We start from the raw sequence: 20,753 nt of genomic DNA on the forward strand, positions 1-20,753 counted from the left end.
AGCTATCTGATAAGCCTGCATATGCTATACATCTGGCTAGGCGAGTAGCATTTCTAGGTGCTTGCGGCGTGACTAACAAGAAAACCAAATATGTTCAACATGACACCAAGAGACTAGAGTCAGAAGACAGTTCCCGGCTTTTTGTTTTGACCTTTCCCTAAGCAGCGCCGTATTAACAAAGTTTGTATGTGAAATGTGGTGGTGTTACTAGGGTGTTCATTTTTTTTTGGATCGAAGAAGAAAAAGCATGTTTTGTATTCCCGTGGTCCGGTGGCCGATTTTGATCAAAGGATCGCCACTGAGACCCCTCCTTCCCCCAAGGAAAAGGAGGGAGAACATGTTTCCCCGGGGTGTTTTGGGGGGGGGGGGCGCACTGCCGCTGCGTGTTGCACGTTCTGTAGCACCACCTCCTCCTGTGTCAGCAATTTTTTTTCTTTCTTTTTGACGGGGTCTGTCTCAGCAGTCAGCATAACACTTTATCGGTACCCTGTCAACGATGAAAGCAGGGGTGATAATTTGCCACGCTTGGTTACGGTCTATGAAAACGGGAAGATATTCATCAGGGAAGAAGTGAAAGAGATTTCAGGGAAGATATCCTTTCACGTCCTGGCGAGGAGACGTCTCCATCTTGTGATGATGCGATGCGATGCGAAGGTAAACCAACAGTCACATGTAACATGTTGCATGTCCGCGCGTGTGTCCGCGCGCGTCACGGTATCTTTCTCTTGGAATCTGCACATGCTCGTGATCCCTGTGTGCGTTTCCGCGGCGCGGATGAGCGACCGCGAGCAGTCGGCTTGCGTGATTGATGCTGCCGATCTTCCTCTTTCTAGACTGTTCCTAAGCTAGAAACCGAGGGGCGGTGCTGGGACACCTCACTTGGGTGCCTGTCGGTGCTTTCAACCATAAGGTACACAGTACTAGTATTATAGGGGACTTGGTTGAGATTTTCTTTCATAAGCACGGCCTACTTAGGTCATCAAGATGACAAATCCAGACCTTAGCTGAGTCATCAACTCATCATCTTATCATTTCTCTCGGACAGCTGGGCTACCGAGCTGCATCGTTGAGATTATTCTAAACCATCTCACTAAACCGCACACCATCGGCATTCGGCAGGAAAGACAACCCAACTTCTCGAGTTAACCGTCCACAGAAACAGCGAATCTCATAGCTGAATTGCAGAGTAAACGACCCCGCAATTCAGGGGGTGCAGTGTGCAGTGACGTGTGATCAGGAGGGGATTTGCGGCCTGATGCCATAAAGATGCCATCTTTTCCTCCCGCACCACAAAAGCCAGAAAACCATGTGTGCCGCGTCGCCATCCGTCCCCGGTATTCGGCCACGGCAGCGGGTCTCTGTTTCGTAAGCAAAACCAGAAGCTTAACAAAGCTTCTGCTATAATTAAGCAGATTTGGTTCACTCCAACAGCGTGACCTTTATCATCAAGCGTGCACGCCAGAACAACAACACTCTACTTGGGAGAGAGAACTGCACGGATTCTTCAATTTTCAACGTACCCGTACAAAGGTCGCTGTAAGCTGTTCTTTTCGTAATCACAAAAAAAGAAACCGAGGAAGCACGTTGATGGGCACAGCCTCACAAGTCAACAGTTTACAAGACCTGATACTCTATGCAAACAAAAAAAAGAACCCGCTGCATGTCTTCAGGGGTTTACACGGTATGCCAATTCACCGGGGAGATTATACATTTCTACCACACGTGCCTGGGAAGCTCTTCGGTGTATTGTAGGCTTCAGAGGTAACCTTCACTCAGATTCCGAAACTGATCTGAACAGGAGCCATGTCTAAACACTGCAGATCATAAAGAAGGGTCCCAAACAGCCTACAGAAACGATGGAACGGATACTTCTCTCATGAATCACTGCACAGAATTTCGGTGAAGAGAGTGACTGCCTCCTGCAGGTACGATGACTTGCGGTCATCAGGGACTGGAGCGTTCAGCATCGTCTGGAAACATCCCATGTGTAGATTCATTGCTTCGCCTGGGGCGTTCATGAAAAGCTCACATAGCTCCTCTGCCATCTTCGAGTAGCATGCCCTGCCATTATCGACACTGTCAGCAAGCCCGGCGTGAAAATATTCCGAAAGAAAACCTAAAAGGATTGCAAACACTATGCTGATGAATTCAAAATAGAGTTAACCAGCCGAACTTTGAATAGTTAATATAATAAAAGTGGATTTCCTCAGGTAGCTTGAGTTTGCATAAGCTTATATGGAATTCAGTTGCAACAAAGGGACCAAATCCATTAAAACATGAACAGAAGCAAATGATAAAGCGGAGATTGGTTCTTAGTTTCTTCGGTGGTGGATCTGTTGTATATTGAAGAATCAAATGTTACCTTGATTCGACAGGTAATTTGCTTCCCCATACTAGTAATGAATCATTTAATCGGCCGAAGAAACTTTTGCATGATTCATTTTTCTTCTCAAGTGGATCCTGAAAGATGAAGTAATGCTGCTTTCATTCACATATCTTCAAAGAAATGTTACAGTAGCTGAAGAAAGGGTTCATACCAAATCATCCATTGCACTTTCTTCTTGCATTGAGTTCTTTAGAATGTAGAAATCAATGTATATTCCGGCACCAAGGTCCCAGTCAGCAATTTCAGATTTATGATTCTCCAAGGCACTTGTGATCTCCCAGATCTCCTGATGGTTTGCTGAACCAAATATGGAGAAATAAATTGATTTCATACTAATATCGCAGCACCAAGAATGACATGTTTATATTGAAAAAAAAACAGAAGGGAAATGAAAAGGACACCTCCACCAAGCATATAAACAAATAGATAATGAAGAGAAAAGGAATAGTAAATTTATTGAACAAGCTCAATTTCTGGTAAAGTACATTTATGCAAGTTTTCAAAAAAAAGCACAGTTATGCACAGGAAATACATTGAATCAAGGTATTCACTAAAATATTTGTTCAGTGCACTGTAAAGGAAAACTTACATGACAGAAACATAGTATGAGCAACAGAGGTCATGAAAATAGTATGAGCCTTCTTCCAATTGCCACACCGAATAAAATTCTCCAGTGCACCCTGACGATCTCCATAGTATTCATGATAAAGAGCCTGTATATAGAGCTCATTAGCTAAACATGCTTCATGTGTAATGTTTCTATTTTTAACCAACTGGCATCACAAAATATTTGCAATGCTTTTTAAGGGCCACATACTCAGCAAATATGAGCATTACATAATTTGTGATAAGCCAAAAAAAAACACTCACCAGAGCTTCATGCATCCATTCTTCTGGTATACCAAGTTCCACAATGTATTGCCTTTGAGCGTCATCTTTACTCCATGACTCACAATACTGTGATAAAACTTCCCTGATTAACTTCTCATGGATGTATGGGGCGTCATCAAGATATGGCATGTGTACAATGACATAGATAGCCCAATGGCACTTCCCAAGACAAAGTAATTGATAAACAAAACTCAAATCCAGCAAGTGAAGATCATCTGAACTGAAAGCACCAATAGCTTCCAAAATTGAACGTTGATGCCATATCATATGATAGTCCAAGGGATCGTATGAAGATGAGAATGCACTGAACATAGTTTTTAGCAGCCCAAACTTCTCATCTTGATTGGCATGAAGAAGCATTAGGTAAAAAGAGATATCAAAACGGTCGCCTGGGGACCACTGAAGCGCTTCATCAAGTGGTCCTTCATCTATATATACAGGAACAGGGTAGGGAACTTTGCCCTCAGTAAGGAGATGGTGATAGGAATGAATTATAATATCAAGGGATGTATCAGGCTGTAATTGATACCACATGATCAAACCAAGGTACCTTTTCCAGTCGATTGGTGAATCTAGGAAAGCAGCCTGTATGTTACCAGCAAGCAACTCATATACCTTCAACCTGTCTTCCTCGATATAATTAAAATCCAGGCCATTCATTTTCCATAGATCCAGTTGTTGAGAAAGGTCAGATCGATTTGACATTGATCCACCTGCCTGACTTAGCAAGATAGCCAACCGGACATCACCCCTTGAGGCAGCAACTTCTGCGGCTGAGTCCAATTGTCGACCAGTCAAAAGAAGAAGAATAAGCTCCAAGTACCTGGCATCACTTAAGGAACCCACCTCGCCTTGCACCCGATGGCAAACACTGTCCTGCAACCAATTGCTAAAGTCTGCTCTCCTAACCAAAGGGAGTGCTTCAAGATCTATGTTGACAGAACCTTCTTTCCTGTCTAAAACCATGCCTTCCTGACCATCATCTCCTGTGGGCTCCAACTGGTTTCCATTTGCTCTTTCTGAGAACAAGACCCTAATTAACTCCCAGACTGTAACTTGATGCATTAACAGCACACGCGAAGACATAGATAAATCACTGATTTCGAGCTGCCTTTCAATGATGTCAATATATGACCTGCAGATGTCTGGCAAAACCAAACGATTTGCCACAACTTTCTGAAGCTTTAGTCTGAACAAGTCAGATTCAGTCTCCAGAAATTCATGATCAAGACTCTTGTGTAGGTCCATTGGATCAGAGAAGACTAGTTCTGCTAGGTCCTCCTTAATCTTGTTCTTATCATCACGCACAACTTTGTCACTTGCAACTTTCTCTATGTGAATAACCGAAGATAGGCCAGTTCCAGGACTATTGACCAGACTACCTGAATGAACAAGCATACCATTTGGTCCCCAACCAACACGAAACGATCTACCCATTAATAAAGCAGCATCCACTACACAATTAGTATACATTTTTCCAGCAACAGGAGTTTCTTGCTCAGCTTGAAGCTTAAAGCCTTTAACCTTGGTCATTTTCACTGGAAATCCTTTGTTTTGCCCAGACATAAGCATACCCTGAGTCGATGGACCAAGCTCTGAAGAATTCATACTGTATTCCAAAAGAGCGAGTGGTTCTTTCCGAGCAGGCATAGACCTCCTGCCAACCTTCTGAGAAGACATGTGCAAGGGTGAGACAGACCTTAACCTTGAACCTTTACCACTTGAAGTGGGTGAATCAACATTCATCCTTTCTCTGCTAAGGTACCTCTCATCAGATGGGAACCCATCCTCCATATATTCATCATCTTCCTCGTTGTAAAACATAGCCATCCTCATTTCTTGCATCTTTGCAGGGTCAAGCCCAAGATGAGCAGGCAATGAATGTGAAAGCTCCATTTCGTAACCATTTGAAGGCAGGTCTCTTTCTCTTAGTTCGGCAATTGGCTGCCGAACAGCTGCCTCATCCATCACAGCATCTTCTTCCTCCTCGTCCACAAGCCCAAATCTACTAAAATGATCAACCTCAAATTTCCATTTACCATTCACTGGATTGAACGAGAGAAACCTAGTACCTTGCTTTCTTGCACGACACCTTAGCACTTCAACAAGGATACTGGGCTCCGGAAGATCCTTTAGATTCAGCAGCAATGACACTTCCGCTGCTTTATTTAGGCCATGCCCTACAGGCGGCTTACCAGTTTCATCCTCATAAACCACCACAGAATGTTTGTCAAACCTGACAATATCATTCAGGTCAATCCCCCTCACATCAGTGTTGCCCAGGAACCTAACCTGCCCATATCCAGCCCTCCCAATGACAAAGTTCGGAACCCTGCTGCAGTAGCCAGGATCAGCCTCCTCCCTCTCAACCAGCTCATCGATCGACGGCCTTGTGAAGTACTCGGAGGAGCGCAGAACAGGGAACACAGTACCGGCGGCCATGGGTGATGATGAGGTGATAACCCAGAGTCAGCAGCCGTGAGTGAGGGATCCCTGCCGTGCTCCCAAGTACTTCATTGCTCCATGCCCAACTAGCCCTGCTCCACAAAAATGGTTCATGGTGAGATCAGAGCACATGCCAGGGCCTACTGAGTGTCAATGCTAGAAATAGAGCCAGGGAGTGCTAAGTAATGACAAGCTAAAAGTTTCACAGGATTCCAGTTAAGCTATATACAGGAATCACTACTCCAACAAACCAATGCAGAAGTGACATACACAGATGACACGAAAGAAGGGAACTCAAATGGCTTCCAAAACCCCGGATTAGCAAGAACACCATCCATACTGAGCTGCTCAAATCAGTTGACTTTAGTCGCTAACTTTTCTCAGAGCCAGAGGCACATATTGAACAGCATGTCTCCAACTAACTGAAATCCTACTTTTTACTCGTGCAGAAATAGCTGTTGCGAGCTCGTATTACGAACCGTGGGCGTCGCCGCGTCGGCCGGCGAGAGGGGGAAACAGGGGAGGTACCGAGGGAGGACGCGGCAGCGTAGGTAAGGCACCGGCGACGGGCGAGTCGGCGACCGCGGGACGAGCCGAGGACGTACTTGCGGCCTGCAACCGACCTCAAAGAGGGGAGGTCAGCGAGATCCCAGTGGCGGCGGCGGCGGCGGCGGTGACGAGGACGCACGGGTGGCGGAGGGACCCGATCTAGGGTTTAAGGAGGAAGGAGCCAGGGAGGGGGTACGAACGGGAGAGTGGCCGAGCAGAGGCTGCGATGCGCAGCGGGAACGCCGACGAGAGACCCACCGGGAGGATGCGCTTCCAATGCCGACGGCAGACCGGGAAGATGGGCTTCCAACGCATGAGGCTTGGGCTGACTTTTTTTTTTTGAGATATCGGGCTGACTGTCTGGTTGCGGTATGAGATAATTGGGCCAGCCCGTAACCCACATATCCAGCACCGGGCCTGAGTCCAACTTCTGTTTAAATCGAACCAGAACATTTTTCAGAATGGCACTTTTTACCTCTAAAAAGAAATATTTTTAGAGCGATTCTAACAAATGAATTTTGATTTTGAGACAAGAAGACAGCAGGTTTGAAGAACGAGCTAAGTGACGAAAATCACTCTTGGAAAAAGGGAAACATTACAGTTTGATGCCAAGTGTTCTCTAAGTATCCCAACAGGCGCTTTGGGAGGCTGCTGCTACTCCAACTGATGCCGCACAGGTTGCAGCTACTCCAACAGCGCCGACCACTCAAGCCTCCCCCGGCATTGCAAGTTTATTCGTGACACCACCCCGCCCGGTACTGCCTTTGCCTTCGCCACCACCACAGCAGGCAAGTTCTCCAAGTCCGGCCCCCCGTAGGCGCAAACGTCGCACTTTTGATATGTCTGCGGTGCGGCGCAGCTCGCGTCTAGCAAATGCACGCCCGATGAATGCCGTCCAGAGAGCGCAGCAAAATCTCTGCCGCAAACTTGGCCTCCTCTCTGACGATCTTCTGCCGGTGGAACGTGCTTTGCAGGAATATCTGGATATGTACAGTGGAGCGCTGCCGGCGGACATCATCGCGGCAATGACGGCAATGTTCAACCTGGAAGATGACGAGTTGGAGGACGCCGACAACGCCATGGCGGCAATCCTCGGTGAGGGTGCCGGTGAGCTGGAGGAGGCATCCACGGTTCCTGTAGCTTAATCAAGATGACCACCCCGCTGCACTCTACATTTTACATGTTGCTGTTTCCTCTCCCAGTACTTTTGTGTGCGACTTTGAGGATGTTGATAACGTCCCTGTGTGCTACCTTTTGTGCGTCCATGACAAGATGGCGGCTGTGTGTTGCAAGACTTATTGTATGCTTTCAATATGTTGCAAGACTTATTCACTTTGGTTGTAATTGTAAGCTGCAGAACATGTTGCACCTGACATTTTGCAAATCATCTTCGTTGCTCTGTGACACCCTCTGTACGTCCTTCGGCCGTCAGCAGGGGTTAGAATGCCTCGGCCTGAAGAGCACTGAGACGCGACGCGCTGTTTCAAATGATCGGTCCCGACGTTGATATATTATGTTGGAATGTACGGGGTCTCAATCAGCAAGCCCGTAGGGATGTAGTTCACCAGTTTGTGGCCAACACAACGTGCGCCATTGCATGCTTCCAGGAAACCAAGCTTGCACAGATAGATGACTTCACTTCGTCCTACTTAGGTGGGTACAGGTTAAACAAAAACGCTCTCGCGCCGGCCACAGGAGCTTCAGGTACAAGAGGAGGACTGCTGATATTGTGGGATGAGAGGGTAGTGCAGGTCTCACAGATTGCTGTGGGGATGTTTCATTTATCAGCCTCTATTTCACTACATGATGGCGAAACATTCAGACTGTCAAATGTCTACGGACCATCCAGTCAGGGGCAAAAGAGAGCCTTCTTACAAGAAATGCTCACACTTAAGCCTCCCAGTGGGACATCGTGGATTATAATGGGCGATTTTAATCTCATATACAGAGCCGCGGATAAGAACAATTCTAGGCTAAATACTAGACTGATGAGTCTATTTAGAGAGGCGATCAGCGATTGCGAGCTCAAGGAAATTCCACTACAAAACCGCCGCTTCACATGGAGCAATGAGCAACAAAATCCGACGCTTGTCCGACTCGACCGAGTGTTCTGTAATACGGAAGGTGACGCCTTATTTGCCTCCCATACTCTACATGCACTTTCAACATCGCACTCGGATCACTGCCCACTACTCCTCTCCAATCAAAGTGGACCACGTCGGCCAAAGACATTCCGGTTCGAAGAGTTTTGGCCAAGATTGCCACGCTTCAAGGAGGTAGTAACTGAAGCTTGGAGTAAGCCATGCACTCATCACGAGCCTTTTCACCGCCTGTACTACAAGTTACGGGATACTTCCCAAATGCTTAGAGCCTGGAGCCACAACTTTTACCCGGATGCCAAGATGCAGCTTCTCATGGTGTCTGATGTCGTCCTTAGATTGGATATGGCACAAGAACATAGAGCCCTCACCAGGGATGAATTGAACTTGCGACGCAAACTTAAGCGAAGAATCCTCGGCCTGGCGGTGGTTGAAAGGGTCAGACGGAAACAAGCATCACACATTACGAACATCAAATTAGGTGATGCTAATACCAAATACTTCCATCGGAGGGTTAACGGAAGGAAGAAGAAAAACTACATTCAACGACTAAAGCAAGGGTCCAGTTGGGCTTTCAATCACGAAGAAAAAGCAAACATAATTCAACACCACTTTGCTACGATGATGGGACCACCGGGACAACGATCACAGGACGTTAACTGGGATAGCATAAATCTCCCCAGTCTGGACCTCAGCTCCCTCGCCGAACCTTTCACGGAGGAGGAAATTAAACGTGCAATACTCGACATACCATCGGACAAGGCGCCCGGACCAGATGGCTTCACCGGAGCATTTTATAAGGCCTGTTGGGAGATTATAAAGCGCGACGTCATAAACGCAGCTAACGCTTTTCATAACTTACATTGCACGAGCCTGCCATTAATCAACACATCCAACGTAGTGTTGTTGCCAAAAAAGGATGGGGCCGAGGCAATCCCTGACTTCCGACCGATAAGTTTGATACACTCATTCATCAAGATTATTACAAAGGTGCTCGCCATGCGACTGGCCCCGCACATGAAAAACATTGTATCACATTCTCAATCGGCTTTCATCAAGCAAAGGAGCATCCACGATAATTTTATGACAGTCAGGAACATGGCGCGTCGCTACCATCGACAACGAATCCCAGCACTATTCTTTAAGCTTGACATCGCCAAAGCGTTTGATTCGGTGCGATGGGACTATATGCTAGATTTACTTCAACGCTTGGGCTTCCCCATTCGTTGGCGGGATTGGATCGCCTCTCTACTCTACACATCTTCATCTAGGATCCTTCTCAATGGGGTCCCAAACAGCCCCATCAAGCACAACAGGGGCCTACGGCAAGGAGATCCTTTATCTCCTTTACTTTTTGTGATTGCAATTGAACCACTACGAGCTTTGCTGGAACAGGCCACTGACAGAGGATTCATATCCAAGCTGCGAGGCAGGTCCCTCAACTTCCGAACATCCATGTACGCCGACGACACGGCTATTTTCCTAAACCCGACTAGGCAGGATGTCATTTCCTTAGCTGACCTACTCACTAGATTTGGTGAAGTGTCGGGGTTGAGAACAAATTTTGAAAAATCTAGTGTGGTGCCTATAAGATGCGAAGGGCTTAATATGGACGACATATTTGGAGACATTCCAGTCACACGGTCCTCCTTTCCGGTGCGATATCTTGGACTTCCACTAACGACGTCAAGGCTCAAGAGAGTACACTTCCAATACGTCATAGACAAGGCGACCTGCAAACTCACTGCGTGGAATGCTAGGAACATGACTATGGCGGGTCGCCTAGCACTCACGAAATCAGTATTAACATCACAGGCGGTATACCTCCTGTCGGCAATGGAGGCCCCCAAAGAGGTGATGAAGGAAATTGATGCAAAGCGCAAGAAGTTCTTCTGGGCAGGGGCGGCGACATTAACAGGGGGAAAATGCAAAGTGAACTGGCAAAGGTCCGCCCGACCGACAAGACTGGGGGGAGCAGGTATTTTAAACATCTACAAGTTTGCAAGAGGACTGAGGCTCAGGTGGCTGTGGCATGAGTGGAAAGCAGAAGATAAGCTTTGGGTAGGCTCCGAGGTTCCGTGTAATAACACGGATAGGAAATTATTTGCGGCATGTACACGTATCGTCGTAGGCGATGGAGCAAAGACTTCCTTCTGGAATAGTGCCTGGGTTCAAGGCCAAAGGCCAAAGGACATGGCGCCAAGTATTTTCTCCATTTCAAAAAGAAAGAACAGGAGTTTACGTGATGCGCTTCACAACCGAACTTGGATCCGAGACATCAACATAAATCACAGCAGTTTCTCGGTGCAACACTTCCGAGAATACGTCCTTCTGTGGCAAGTCGTACAACAGGTAGCCCTACGCCCGGGTGTCCAAGATGAAATCACTTGGAAGTTTACTGCGGATGGTAACTACTCCGCAAAATCCGCTTACGCCGCACAGTTCATTGGTTCGGCTTCCACCAACTTTGACAGCTTGATATGGAAAATATGGGCCCCCTAGAAGCTGCAAAACCTTCTCCTGGCTCGCTATCCAAAATCGCCTTTGGACTGCTGACAGACTTCAGAAAAGGGGATGGCCGAATCCAGCTACCTGCCCACTATGTCGGAGATCACAAGAATCGGCGCTACACCTTTTCGCCGAATGCCGGGTTACAACAAGAATCTGGGCCATGGTGGCGGACTGGTTATCGGCGCCAGCAATCCACCCGAGGACTTGGCAACAAGCCGATACGCTGCACCACTGGTGGTCGATGAGAGCAGGAGCAAATTCCTGCTCCAAGAGAGGCATGCGAACTTTGATTATGCTAGTTACATGGACAATTTGGAGGGAAAGGAATATGAGAATATTTAACAGCAAGGAGTCTTCTGTCAATATGATTTTTGAGAGGATCAAAGATGAGGCCACCGTGTGGATTATGGCGGGAGCGAAACATCTCTCCGCTCTAATGGTGCGATGCTGATTGCGACTGAGTTCATATTGTTGCTTTATTTTCTTTTATACTTCTGGCTCAATTTTGCCTCATGTCATTTCATTTTTGATTCATTGTACTTATCCAGTCTGGATTCCTCCTTTTTAATATAATCGGCAGCTCTCCTGCCAGGTTCGTTTCAAAAAAAAACAAGTACTCCCTCCGTTGTCAATTTGCTATAGACGCAGGTATTACTGGACTTTGCTAGCCGTAAATATTGGAAAATGCAATTATACTAATGGGTAACCAGTTCGCTTCCTCGCTATTCTCCCTCCTCCGTTCCAGTCATTCCAATTTTTTAAAAATCAAACCATTTTACGGGATCATAAAAGTTTATGGCACCGAATAAATATATTATGAAAATATATTTAATAAAAAAATTATTTGATATCATGAATGTTAGTAATTTATTGTATAAATTTGGTCAAACTTGAGATGCTTTAACCCTCCAAGAAAGTTGAAATGACTCATAATTAGAAAATGGAGGAGGGAGTATTATTTATTAACTAATTCAAGCCGGACAATACATTCTGAATTTCTGATATTTTCTTCCCCTTCATTCATTTATTACTGGGGGTTTCTATTTCGCCATGACACCACCAGAAGCACGTCAAACAGGAACTTGCTCATCAAATCACCCGCCTTTCGGTATCAGGCCATGCATCTTGCGGTCGCAGGTAGTGTTGGTTCGACGCAGAAGCATTCTCAATTCAGAGACCTGACATTGCGTAGTCCATGGCGTCCACCAAGAAGTCTGCGATAAACAACGTTTCTGTCAGTTTCGTAGTTTGTACGCACAATGCAGTAACTGAAAGTTTTTTTAACGACTGGAGAACGGTTCGAACCTGCATCATCCTTTGAAAAGCACATTGGTGGTTTTATTCTGAAAACATTACCATGCAGACCGCCTTTCCCAACTAGTATCCCAAGATCTAGTTAACAAAAAATTACGGAAGGAAAAAACTGTCAGGGCATGTGGTTATCAATATACAACCATGGGTCCATGGCTATAGAGAGAGTAAGAGATGGCACCTTTGAGTTTCTCAAACAGTTCGGTAGTTTCCGCCTTGGCAGGGGTCTTCTCCTTTCTGTCGGTAACGAGTTCCACACCAAGCATGAGTCCCCTTCCTCTAACATCACCTATGACTGACACCAACAAGACGAATTGTAGCTAAGTAAGAAAAGTTCAAATTTTCAGAACAAATGGTTAGCAGAAAAGGTTGGACCAGAGAAAGACTAGATGAACAGAAACGGAGATTTGAAAATTTTACTTTCGTGCTTCTCTTGAAGTGATTTTAGACGCTCCACCAAGTGAGCTCCAACGTCAGCACAATGTGCCTGGCGTTTCTCCTTGTCAAGAACCTTAAGCACAGCTAACCCACCAGCAGAACAAACAGGGTTTCCACCAAATGTGTTAAATTGGATTTTTTGAGACAACACACTTGCAATCTCAGGAGTTGTTACAACAGCTCCCAATGGTAGACCATTGCCGATTCCCTGAAACATTGGAAACAACAGAAAAGGCACATTACTATCTGGAAATATAGTTTTTTTTCCCAAGTGTCTAAAGGGGCATGCTTGCATGTCAGAGTACGAGATAACCTTTGCCATTGTTACAATGTCTGGAATGACACCTTGTGTCTGGAATCCCCAGTAATGACTTCCAGTACGACCGAAACCACTCTGAACTTCATCAGCAATACAAACGCCACCAGCCTTCCGCACAATGTCATAAGCTAGCTTCAGGTATCCTGGAGCTAGTTCGACAGCTCCTCCAACACCCTACATCCATGACAAGGAATCAACAAGATTTTTGACATGCACAAGTTATTTTGGAGTAATACCCAAAGACACCTATGAATGGACTGTTCAAAGTTTATACCTGAAATGTTTCTGCAATGAAGCCTGCAACCCTTCCTGAACTTCCATAAGTTATATGTTCTTCGACTTCCTTGGCATAAGCTGCAGCATCAGACCCAAAAGTCCCCCGGTAAGGATCAGGGTTCATGACATGATGTATTTCACCCTGCAAAGTTTAGATGAGACTCTGATCATTAATGAAATAACAAGGGAGAGACAAATTACTAATGACTAAGAATCACCTTCTGAAACCACAGTGATTATTTTGTCTCGTTCTCATTATGACAGCGGTTGTTCATATAACAAAGGCAATTAACCAAGCTAGATGAGGCGTATGATGAAATTTTGATCTAATAAGCACTGTGATGGAGTCAATTCTAGTAGTAGACCATCTCTAAAGTGCATTAACTGATTATGCAGTACACAAACCTGAGGAATGGGATACTTCCAAGTCTGCAAACCAGTCAATCCTATAGTTCCAGCACTTCCACCATGATATGCATTTCTGAGCGCAACCATACTGAGATTCCCACTATACAGCCGGGCCATCAACATTGCCAATTCATTCGCTTCAGTCCCAGAATTGACAAAGTATGCAACCTGTGGCATCCCAAAGATGAAGCAGTCTCCCACTATTAGATATGTAACTGAAATGATGTTCGTTATGACCACACCCAGAGACAGTACTTTACCTTTAGATTGCCGGGCATTTTGGAGGTGAGCGCCTCTGCAAACTCGACAATGGCATGATGCAAGTATATGGTGGTTGTGTGCTGGAGCAACTTGGTCTGCTCCACCACAGCACTGACAATATCCGGATGGCAATGGCCGCACGACACTGTCACGATACCCCCAAAGCAATCGAGGTATCTCTTCCCATGCTCATCATACAGATACTGCATTTTCCCCTCCACAATGTTGAGCTGTCAACACGATTGAAATGAATTATTCAGTCACCGTGTCATTTAACTGTCATCCTGTCACTGTCTCATCGTCTACAGAATAAGACTACGCGGTGGTTGTTGTGCTGCCAGAGTTCTTGGCGTGATTAGTTACATGGTGAAGCTAACACATGGAACAAAAAATTTCTCCTAGAGATTAGTAAATTGGTAACGTGCCAACAGGACACTGCTGTGATCAAAGATCAACCCATGTTCAACGCAACTCCCAACTTTTTGGAACATCAATTTCATCGCACGCGGAAAAACAACAGTTCCAAAGAAGAACAGCTCGCACTGAGACAGACACGATCAACATCTAGAGGAGCTTTTACCGGCTTCTGGTAGTAGTGGAAGAGCGACGGGCCGAGGACGGCCTTCCTCTTCTCGAAGATCTCTGCGCCGCCCATCCCGGCGTACGGGCGTGGCTGGTGGTCGAACGGCGGCATCTCCGGCGGCGTCCGCGACGGCGCCCTCTCGGGCGCCGCCTCCGACGAGACCAGCCGCCGCAGCACCTCCGCCGGGCACCGGCGGCGGCCTGCGGCGCGAAGCAGCGAGGCGGCCATGGACGAACAAGAACAACCGGGAATGGAATCCGAACTCTGAATTCGCCGGGCTGGTTGGTTGGATGAGGAGATAGGGGGCAATGCGAGTGGGATCAGCACGCGAGGGGGGAGGGAAGGATTAGTGGGTGGCCGCCGCCGCCGCCCCCGCCGCAGTGGCAGTGACGTGGCAAAGGTCCAGATTCCGATAGGGACGCATCTGGCGGGATCTTTATCTCCCTGACGTGTCGCGGCGTGTACTCCGTCACTGGCAGGTGCGGCCACTGCGCCGGGGAACAGGGTTGGTGGTGGCGTGTAGGAGTAGGAGAGTTGTTCGAAGTGGTGAGTCACGTCGTGGACCGTGACGAGAGCCTCTTTCGGTCTTTCCCCGTGGCGTGAGGATGTTTTTACCTTAAAGAATGGTTATCTTGGTACAGCTCCTGATCCCTGCCGGGCAATTATTCAGGGCGCGTGGCGTTTAAGATCCGTCGTATCCGATATTTAAATACTAATTAGAAGTATTAAATATAGACTAATTACAAAACTAATTGTACAATTGGAGTGTAATTCGTGAGATGAATCTATTAAATTCATGATTTGACAATATGGTGCTACAGTAACCATTTGCTAATGGTGGATTAATTAAGCTTAATAGATTCGTCTCGCGAATTAGCACAGGGTTCTGTAATTAATTTTATAATTAGCTCATATTTAATTCTCCTAATTAGCATACGAACATCCGATGTAACACTGTTAAAGTTTAGCACCTCCTATCAAAATACCCTCTCGGTGATGGCTCACGCACGCTTGGATGGTTCGTACGCTTGGATCCGCCTTCCTCGTTCTCTCACGCACTTGAAGATTACGCCTTTGGCGAAGCCAATTGCCTACATGAGCTCCCCGCGTCCCTTCCGTCTTCTAAATCAGGGTCTCCGATGTCTCGCGGTGGCGTACTACTACGAGCTCGTTTGGATCTTCAGCGATGCTGATGCATTACGACTTGGACGATGCTGGAAGCCAGTTCCCGTTACTCCGTTAGCTGTTGCCTTTCGGCAGTTCAGAGTCACTTGAGTCAGTTTGGATTTTGCTGAGCATGGATCCTCCGTGGCTCTGTTTGGATATTGGAACCTCGATGGATTGCTAAGTTGGATGCGGGTGGAGTTATCCTGCAGACAAGCTGAGGCATCAGGTAAGATGAATCTCTCAACTGTCAAGCAGCATAGTGAAAGATGATACATCAGGCGTCGCATGCACACGGTCCCTGCACGCGCCTGTGAGGTTGTGAATGTTCAGAGAACTCGGTGCGTCAGCTGTCGCCGAAGTTCTTCAGAGAGTAACGCGCGGCCATGAACGCTAGACATTTTTCCCGAACCAAAATGTCTGGCATCTACATTTGTCCATAGAGACAACAGACAAATCAGGTGATTTATTTCACTACTTATCTGTTCCATACATTCAGGCGTTGGGATCCCTTAGGCATTAGTCAATGCATAAGCTGATGTTCTGAAACAGGCGTCCAGACTGCAGACTCTGGAAAACCACGCACGGGGTTGTGAAGTCTGTACTGAAGCATTGTTGCGGTACAATTTTTTCTACGAGCTAGCAAGCATGGTGGTGCTGGACGTAAAGCACAGCGGCGAAGCATCTGTCCCTGCGCGACCTCCCGTGTGGTTTCAGTAGCATGGATTAGTTAGGCAGATTTGGAGATGCGGCTGCCATCTGCCTGCCTCTCTCTCCTCTCCCTCCAAAGAGACAGTTGGATCGGTTTCTGAAAATAGAATCACGCGACCCATCAGGAATTGGGCTACTTGGACACGTATTTGGGCCCAACGAGAGTATCGGGCGGCCCGTGCACACGGGCTCGGTCGCGGGGGGCTAGCTAGGTCCCGGCCGGCTCAATCATTCAAACGCGGCCCCATCCATCTCCCGCGGCCCGGGCCATGTCGCGCGCCGGTCGCAGCAGCGGCAGCCGCCGGCGCGGGGGGCTAGATCCGACCGCGATTCGACCACCCGTGCTCTCCCTCTCCCCGCGGCCCCGGCCCGATCGGGCAACGCGCGGTGGCGTCGCGCACCGTACAAACACCCTCCGCTCCCCTGCCCGCTCGGCGTCGCTCGTTCAGTCCTTCTCTTGCCGACTAGCAGCTGCTGCGCCCCGGATCGTTCCTTCCGGAAACAGGGCCGTCGTCCTGCGGTGTCCCGCGCTGCCTCGGCACCCCGGGCAGGCGAGAGGACCGAGCGCCAGTGCCACAGGCACCCGCGCGAAAAGTTCGGTGGAGCAGGGCACCCAGCGCCTTTTCGTTTCTGCGATCTGCGGCGGTTGAGCCCATGGAAGCTGGCGGGTGCCTGGTGGCTCCTCCTCCTTCCGTGCGGTGGACGCGGGCCTGAGCCGGGTCGCTGTAGTGGTCCAGTGCCTGCGCGGGAGCGGCGCGTGGGATCGATCTGTACATTGCGTTTTGCGATGGGGGGAAGGGGTGGGGAGGACCATCTTATCGGCAGGCAGCGCGTGCCCGCGCCTGCCCGGCCTACAGGAGGCTGGGACTCGCTTTCGTGCCGGTAACTGCCGTCCCGGATCGCGGTGCCCCGATCCAACGGCAGCGCCTCGCGGCACCGACAGCGACGCGCCACTATCATGCCAACGCCGGCCGGCGATCCCCCTACTGTCCGGCAAGTGGATGGATCGGCGTGCTTAGTTAGCTACCTTCTCATTACAAGTCACTCCCTTTCAAGATACACTACTGCAAAAACAAATAGTACACTAGAGTCGACCAATCGAGCACGTGGCATGCATGTATTGCAGACTAATGCTAACAATCAATGCAAACTATTAGTATTAATACGCCGTGCATTTGTTTGTCGTCATTGAAGAAGAGGAGGAGGAGTACGATTAAGTGGTTGATGAGGGACGGAATCCTGGCTCTGTGCTACCAGTACGCAGCTGCCTGTCCTAGTATAGTGGTTGCTTGGACTTGGGAGTGGCGGATCGGAGCTCGCCGTTTGACTGACAAGACAAGTGAAGCACATTTCTAGGGCGCGCCAGGACAGGGTCCTCATTATGTGGGCACCGGCCTGCCCGCCCGACTACCTCACCGGCCCTTCACATCGCAGACAGAAAGCTTGCTCCCTCCTCAAATCGCTCCGAAAACATCATTTCCTCCCAGTCTCGGCGACACCTTGGGCTGGGTGGATCCTGATCTCGGCTTTCCATCCCGTCCCATCCGTCCAGGGTTTCGGAACTCATAAACAAACGCTTTTCTCTCCGACTGAGGTAGCCTGTCCCAGTTTCCCTCCTCTCAGGCTCTCCAAGAGCCGGTCTGGTCTACCACAACAAGAAATGGCTTCTTGTGTGCACGCTCTCCTGTCCGGGTCTCTTCTTGAACTGCGAGTGATGAGCCATTTCCTAAGCGCTTGTGGTTTAGTAAACTATGCACACTAAACTATCTGCCAATATCTTGAAACGGGGGGGTCGAGTAATCTGTCCTGTTGGATGGAAGGTTTTGGACGCATCTGCACTGCACAAGTGCACAGCCCCTGAGACCTGACTGGATGCTGAGAGCAAAGCCCGGATACTCCTGCACAGTCGTTGAGATCTCGGCAGGTGTTGGGGGGCAAATCGGTACGTCCAGTCGAGCTCGACTCGGTAGCTAGGGACAAAAAGGTCCCCTGTTGGCTTGATTTGGCACGCGAGTATGGAAGTCGACAACTGCACACCGCCGGGATCTCCATCTCCTGCCCTTGAAAGACTGATAGAAAATAAAGTCGTCATGGTCATCCAATGCAAGAGCCGTTCGTTCAGCCTCATCAGCCAGCCACTTCAATCTCGATCATGAATGGCTCGTTATTAATCCAGATGTCTAATCGTCGAATCTCGCGGGACTTGGACTGAGCTTGGAAGCCGGTTTTCGTCATGTCTTAAGAGCGGCGTACTTGCTTGTCCCTGTATCTCGGACACAAGCCTTGATTCCTGATGGCAATGGAGCTAACTCCGCGACCAACTGGTGCCAACTGCCAAGTAGTCCGGTAGGGAGCGGCGATCCGACGCGACGCCACCATGTCTGGAGAGATCTTGCAGCGATTGACACCTGATGGGTCCCCATGTCTGTGACTGTGTGTCCAAGATACGACTACTCCCTAAGAATCCAAGTCCGATGCATGACGGGCCAGGCCCCAGGCCAAGCCAAAAAGTTTGACCCTCTAGGAACTGGCTGGGGCCAGCCCTAGCTAGTTTCGACCTCGCTTTGGAAACCTAATTAAAAATTAACAAACTTGGAAAAAGCACCCTGTTTTTGAACTCCTAAACCACGTTGCAGTTTGTTTAACCATATCGATCGCTGCGTCTCTTCTCTCCCTCTTGTCGGCCTGTTTATTGCCTCTCCGGCCATCTGCCGTCGGCCGGCATGCATCGGGCTGCTGGAACTCGAACCATTTCCACGTTATCTGCGCACGTACGTTGGCGCGCGGCCGCACGAGGGGCCTTCGTTTTCATATTGATTGCACATCAGTCGAGCCGTTTGCCGTATCTGTGTTGGGCATCGCCACGTGAAGCCCTCAAGTACTCTCTCCATCCATCATTCTATGGCGTAGAGTGTTCTTCGAAAATGGATTTCCGACCTCTGGTTTCCGCTTCCTCTCGATATATTCTCAAAAACGATTTACTACCTTTCTTTACAAAAAAAAAGATACAGTTTTTTGCAGAAAAAAAAACAAGTAACGGATGGAGTGCATTATCGAGTTACATCAGGACGAAAAGACAGGGGAAACACACATGATAGTATATATATTTTTGTCTCCAGAGTGGTCGTCGTTAAGACGTTAAGCTTGTCCGCCCATTGGCAGGGACAGAGACAAGAGCAACAGGCAATCTACACAGCAACAACTCTTACTCAAGGATGCATCTGCAACTTAACTCTGAACAGCTGCTACAGTCTACTACAGATATGGTGATGTGCTACAAGCTACCAGCAGTACCTTGCTTAGTCGGTTAATAGATGTCCATATAATCTCTACTAACCCCCTGGTCTGGTACACGAGAAGAGAGCCCTTCGTTGCCTTCTGAACACGAGGGCCCTCGGATTAATAAGAGACACCGAAAACAAGCAAACACACAAACCTGAAGAGGAAGAAGAAGAAAACCAAAGAACATAAGGTCGTAGCAGGCGAGCGAGCAAGCTCCTTCGTCTTCACTACTACTTCAGCTGCGCTGGCCGCCGCAGCTATGGCTAGATATAGCAGGCAGGCAGGAGAGGGCCCGGCCGGTCACCGGAGTAGGCTCCGGATTATCTCGGCCTGGGGGCTGTCGTTGTCCATGGTCGACATGAGCCCCGACAGCCGCTCCGAGAGGTCGTCCACCTCCCGGTGGAGGCTCTTAATGTAGCTGCACGTCTCCTTCAGGAGCTTCGACGCCGACGACTGCATGTATACACGGCCCGGCCGGCATCAGACAACAGAGACCGAGAGTAATAATCCATGTCGGGCTTTGCTGCTGCTGCACCGACGAAATGGGGCTGCGGCGGGATGTGCATTCGGAGAACGTAACGAAACGAAGTGAGCTGTGAACATACCCGGCTCGCGTTCCGGCGGCGTGAGGACTCCGGGAGGAGTGCCTGGAGCTTGGAGATGAGCTCGTTGATCTCGTCGTCGCTGATCCTGCCGCGGCGGCCCGACATCTCTCCGGCGGCGGCTGTTGTGTCCTAGCTCAGCTCAGAGAGTACTTTCAAGCTACAGCACCTGGTTGCTGATTCTCGTCGTCGTCTCTGCCTCGGCCTCCCTCGCAGAGCTCGCGAATATATGTAGTACGTGTGCGAGCTCGGGCGGTCAAGCGCAAGCGTGCAAACGGAAATAGCAGTGAAGGGAAGAAAAAGAAAAGGTGAAAGGGACCTGAAAAGGATAGGGTTTTAATGCCTTAAACCTAGCAGCTGTTACTCCGGGGAGCGTTTGTTACTGTGTGCGAGAGGACGAGCACTGGCAGAATAGGGAGAGAGGTGAGTGGACGGAGGCAGCTGGTGGGGAGCGAGGTAGAAGCTTGCGATTGCAAGTAGGAGGAGCCAGTGGGTTGTTCCGAAAGAGATGGGGAGG

At 48.6% G+C, this 20,753-nt stretch overlaps 3 protein-coding genes across 3 annotated transcripts; all 3 read right to left on the minus strand.

Moving 5' to 3' along the window:
- Positions 1–1,478: 1,478 nt before the first annotated feature.
- Positions 1,479–6,526, minus strand: LOC101763385 (nuclear pore complex protein NUP96). The gene is made up of 6 exons (XM_004985473.4): positions 6,202–6,526; positions 3,257–5,814; positions 2,976–3,099; positions 2,538–2,683; positions 2,363–2,460; positions 1,479–2,061 (listed from the first exon to the last, which is right to left on the minus strand). Exons 2-6 carry the CDS (start codon positions 5,717–5,719, stop codon positions 1,875–1,877), a joined length of 3,018 nt encoding a protein of 1,005 aa, XP_004985530.1. The 5' UTR covers positions 5,720–5,814; positions 6,202–6,526; the 3' UTR covers positions 1,479–1,874.
- A 5,214-nt stretch (positions 6,527–11,740) lies between these two features.
- Positions 11,741–14,859, minus strand: LOC101763794 (alanine--glyoxylate aminotransferase 2 homolog 1, mitochondrial). The gene is made up of 9 exons (XM_004985474.4): positions 14,475–14,859; positions 13,894–14,124; positions 13,631–13,801; positions 13,224–13,367; positions 12,944–13,123; positions 12,613–12,838; positions 12,374–12,487; positions 12,187–12,273; positions 11,741–12,095 (listed from the first exon to the last, which is right to left on the minus strand). The coding sequence occupies exons 1-9, from the start codon at positions 14,703–14,705 to the stop codon at positions 12,052–12,054; spliced, it is 1,428 nt and encodes a 475-aa protein (XP_004985531.1). The 5' UTR covers positions 14,706–14,859; the 3' UTR covers positions 11,741–12,051.
- A 4,566-nt stretch (positions 14,860–19,425) lies between these two features.
- On the minus strand, positions 19,426–20,721 carry LOC101764187 (transcription factor ILI3). The gene is made up of 2 exons (XM_004985475.2): positions 20,240–20,721; positions 19,426–20,087 (listed from the first exon to the last, which is right to left on the minus strand). The coding sequence occupies exons 1-2, from the start codon at positions 20,342–20,344 to the stop codon at positions 19,935–19,937; spliced, it is 258 nt and encodes an 85-aa protein (XP_004985532.1). The 5' UTR covers positions 20,345–20,721; the 3' UTR covers positions 19,426–19,934.
- Positions 20,722–20,753: the final 32 nt, after the last annotated feature.

Source organism: Setaria italica, chromosome IX, assembly GCF_000263155.2.
Source record: "Setaria italica strain Yugu1 chromosome IX, Setaria_italica_v2.0, whole genome shotgun sequence".
NCBI classification, from domain to species: Eukaryota; Viridiplantae; Streptophyta; class Magnoliopsida; order Poales; family Poaceae; genus Setaria; species Setaria italica.

Coding starts and splice junctions, on each gene's coding strand:
- LOC101763385 (XM_004985473.4), bottom strand. CDS start 5,719: ATGGCCGCCGGTACTGTGTTCCCTGTTCTGCGCTCCTCCGAGTACTTC. Junction 2,684..2,975: donor TCATACTATGTTTCTGTCAT/GTAAGTTTTCCT, acceptor TATTTGGTTCAG/CAAACCATCAGGAGATCTGG. Junction 2,062..2,362: donor AAATTACCTGTCGAATCAAG/GTAACATTTGAT, acceptor CGATAATGGCAG/GGCATGCTACTCGAAGATGG.
- LOC101763794 (XM_004985474.4), bottom strand. CDS start 14,705: ATGGCCGCCTCGCTGCTTCGCGCCGCAGGCCGCCGCCGGTGCCCGGCG. Junction 12,274..12,373: donor ACTGTTTGAGAAACTCAAAG/GTGCCATCTCTT, acceptor TTTGTTAACTAG/ATCTTGGGATACTAGTTGGG. Junction 12,096..12,186: donor CTTTTCAAAGGATGATGCAG/GTTCGAACCGTT, acceptor TGTTTATCGCAG/ACTTCTTGGTGGACGCCATG.
- LOC101764187 (XM_004985475.2), bottom strand. CDS start 20,344: ATGTCGGGCCGCCGCGGCAGGATCAGCGACGACGAGATCAACGAGCTC. Junction 20,088..20,239: donor GCCGCCGGAACGCGAGCCGG/GTATGTTCACAG, acceptor GTATACATGCAG/TCGTCGGCGTCGAAGCTCCT.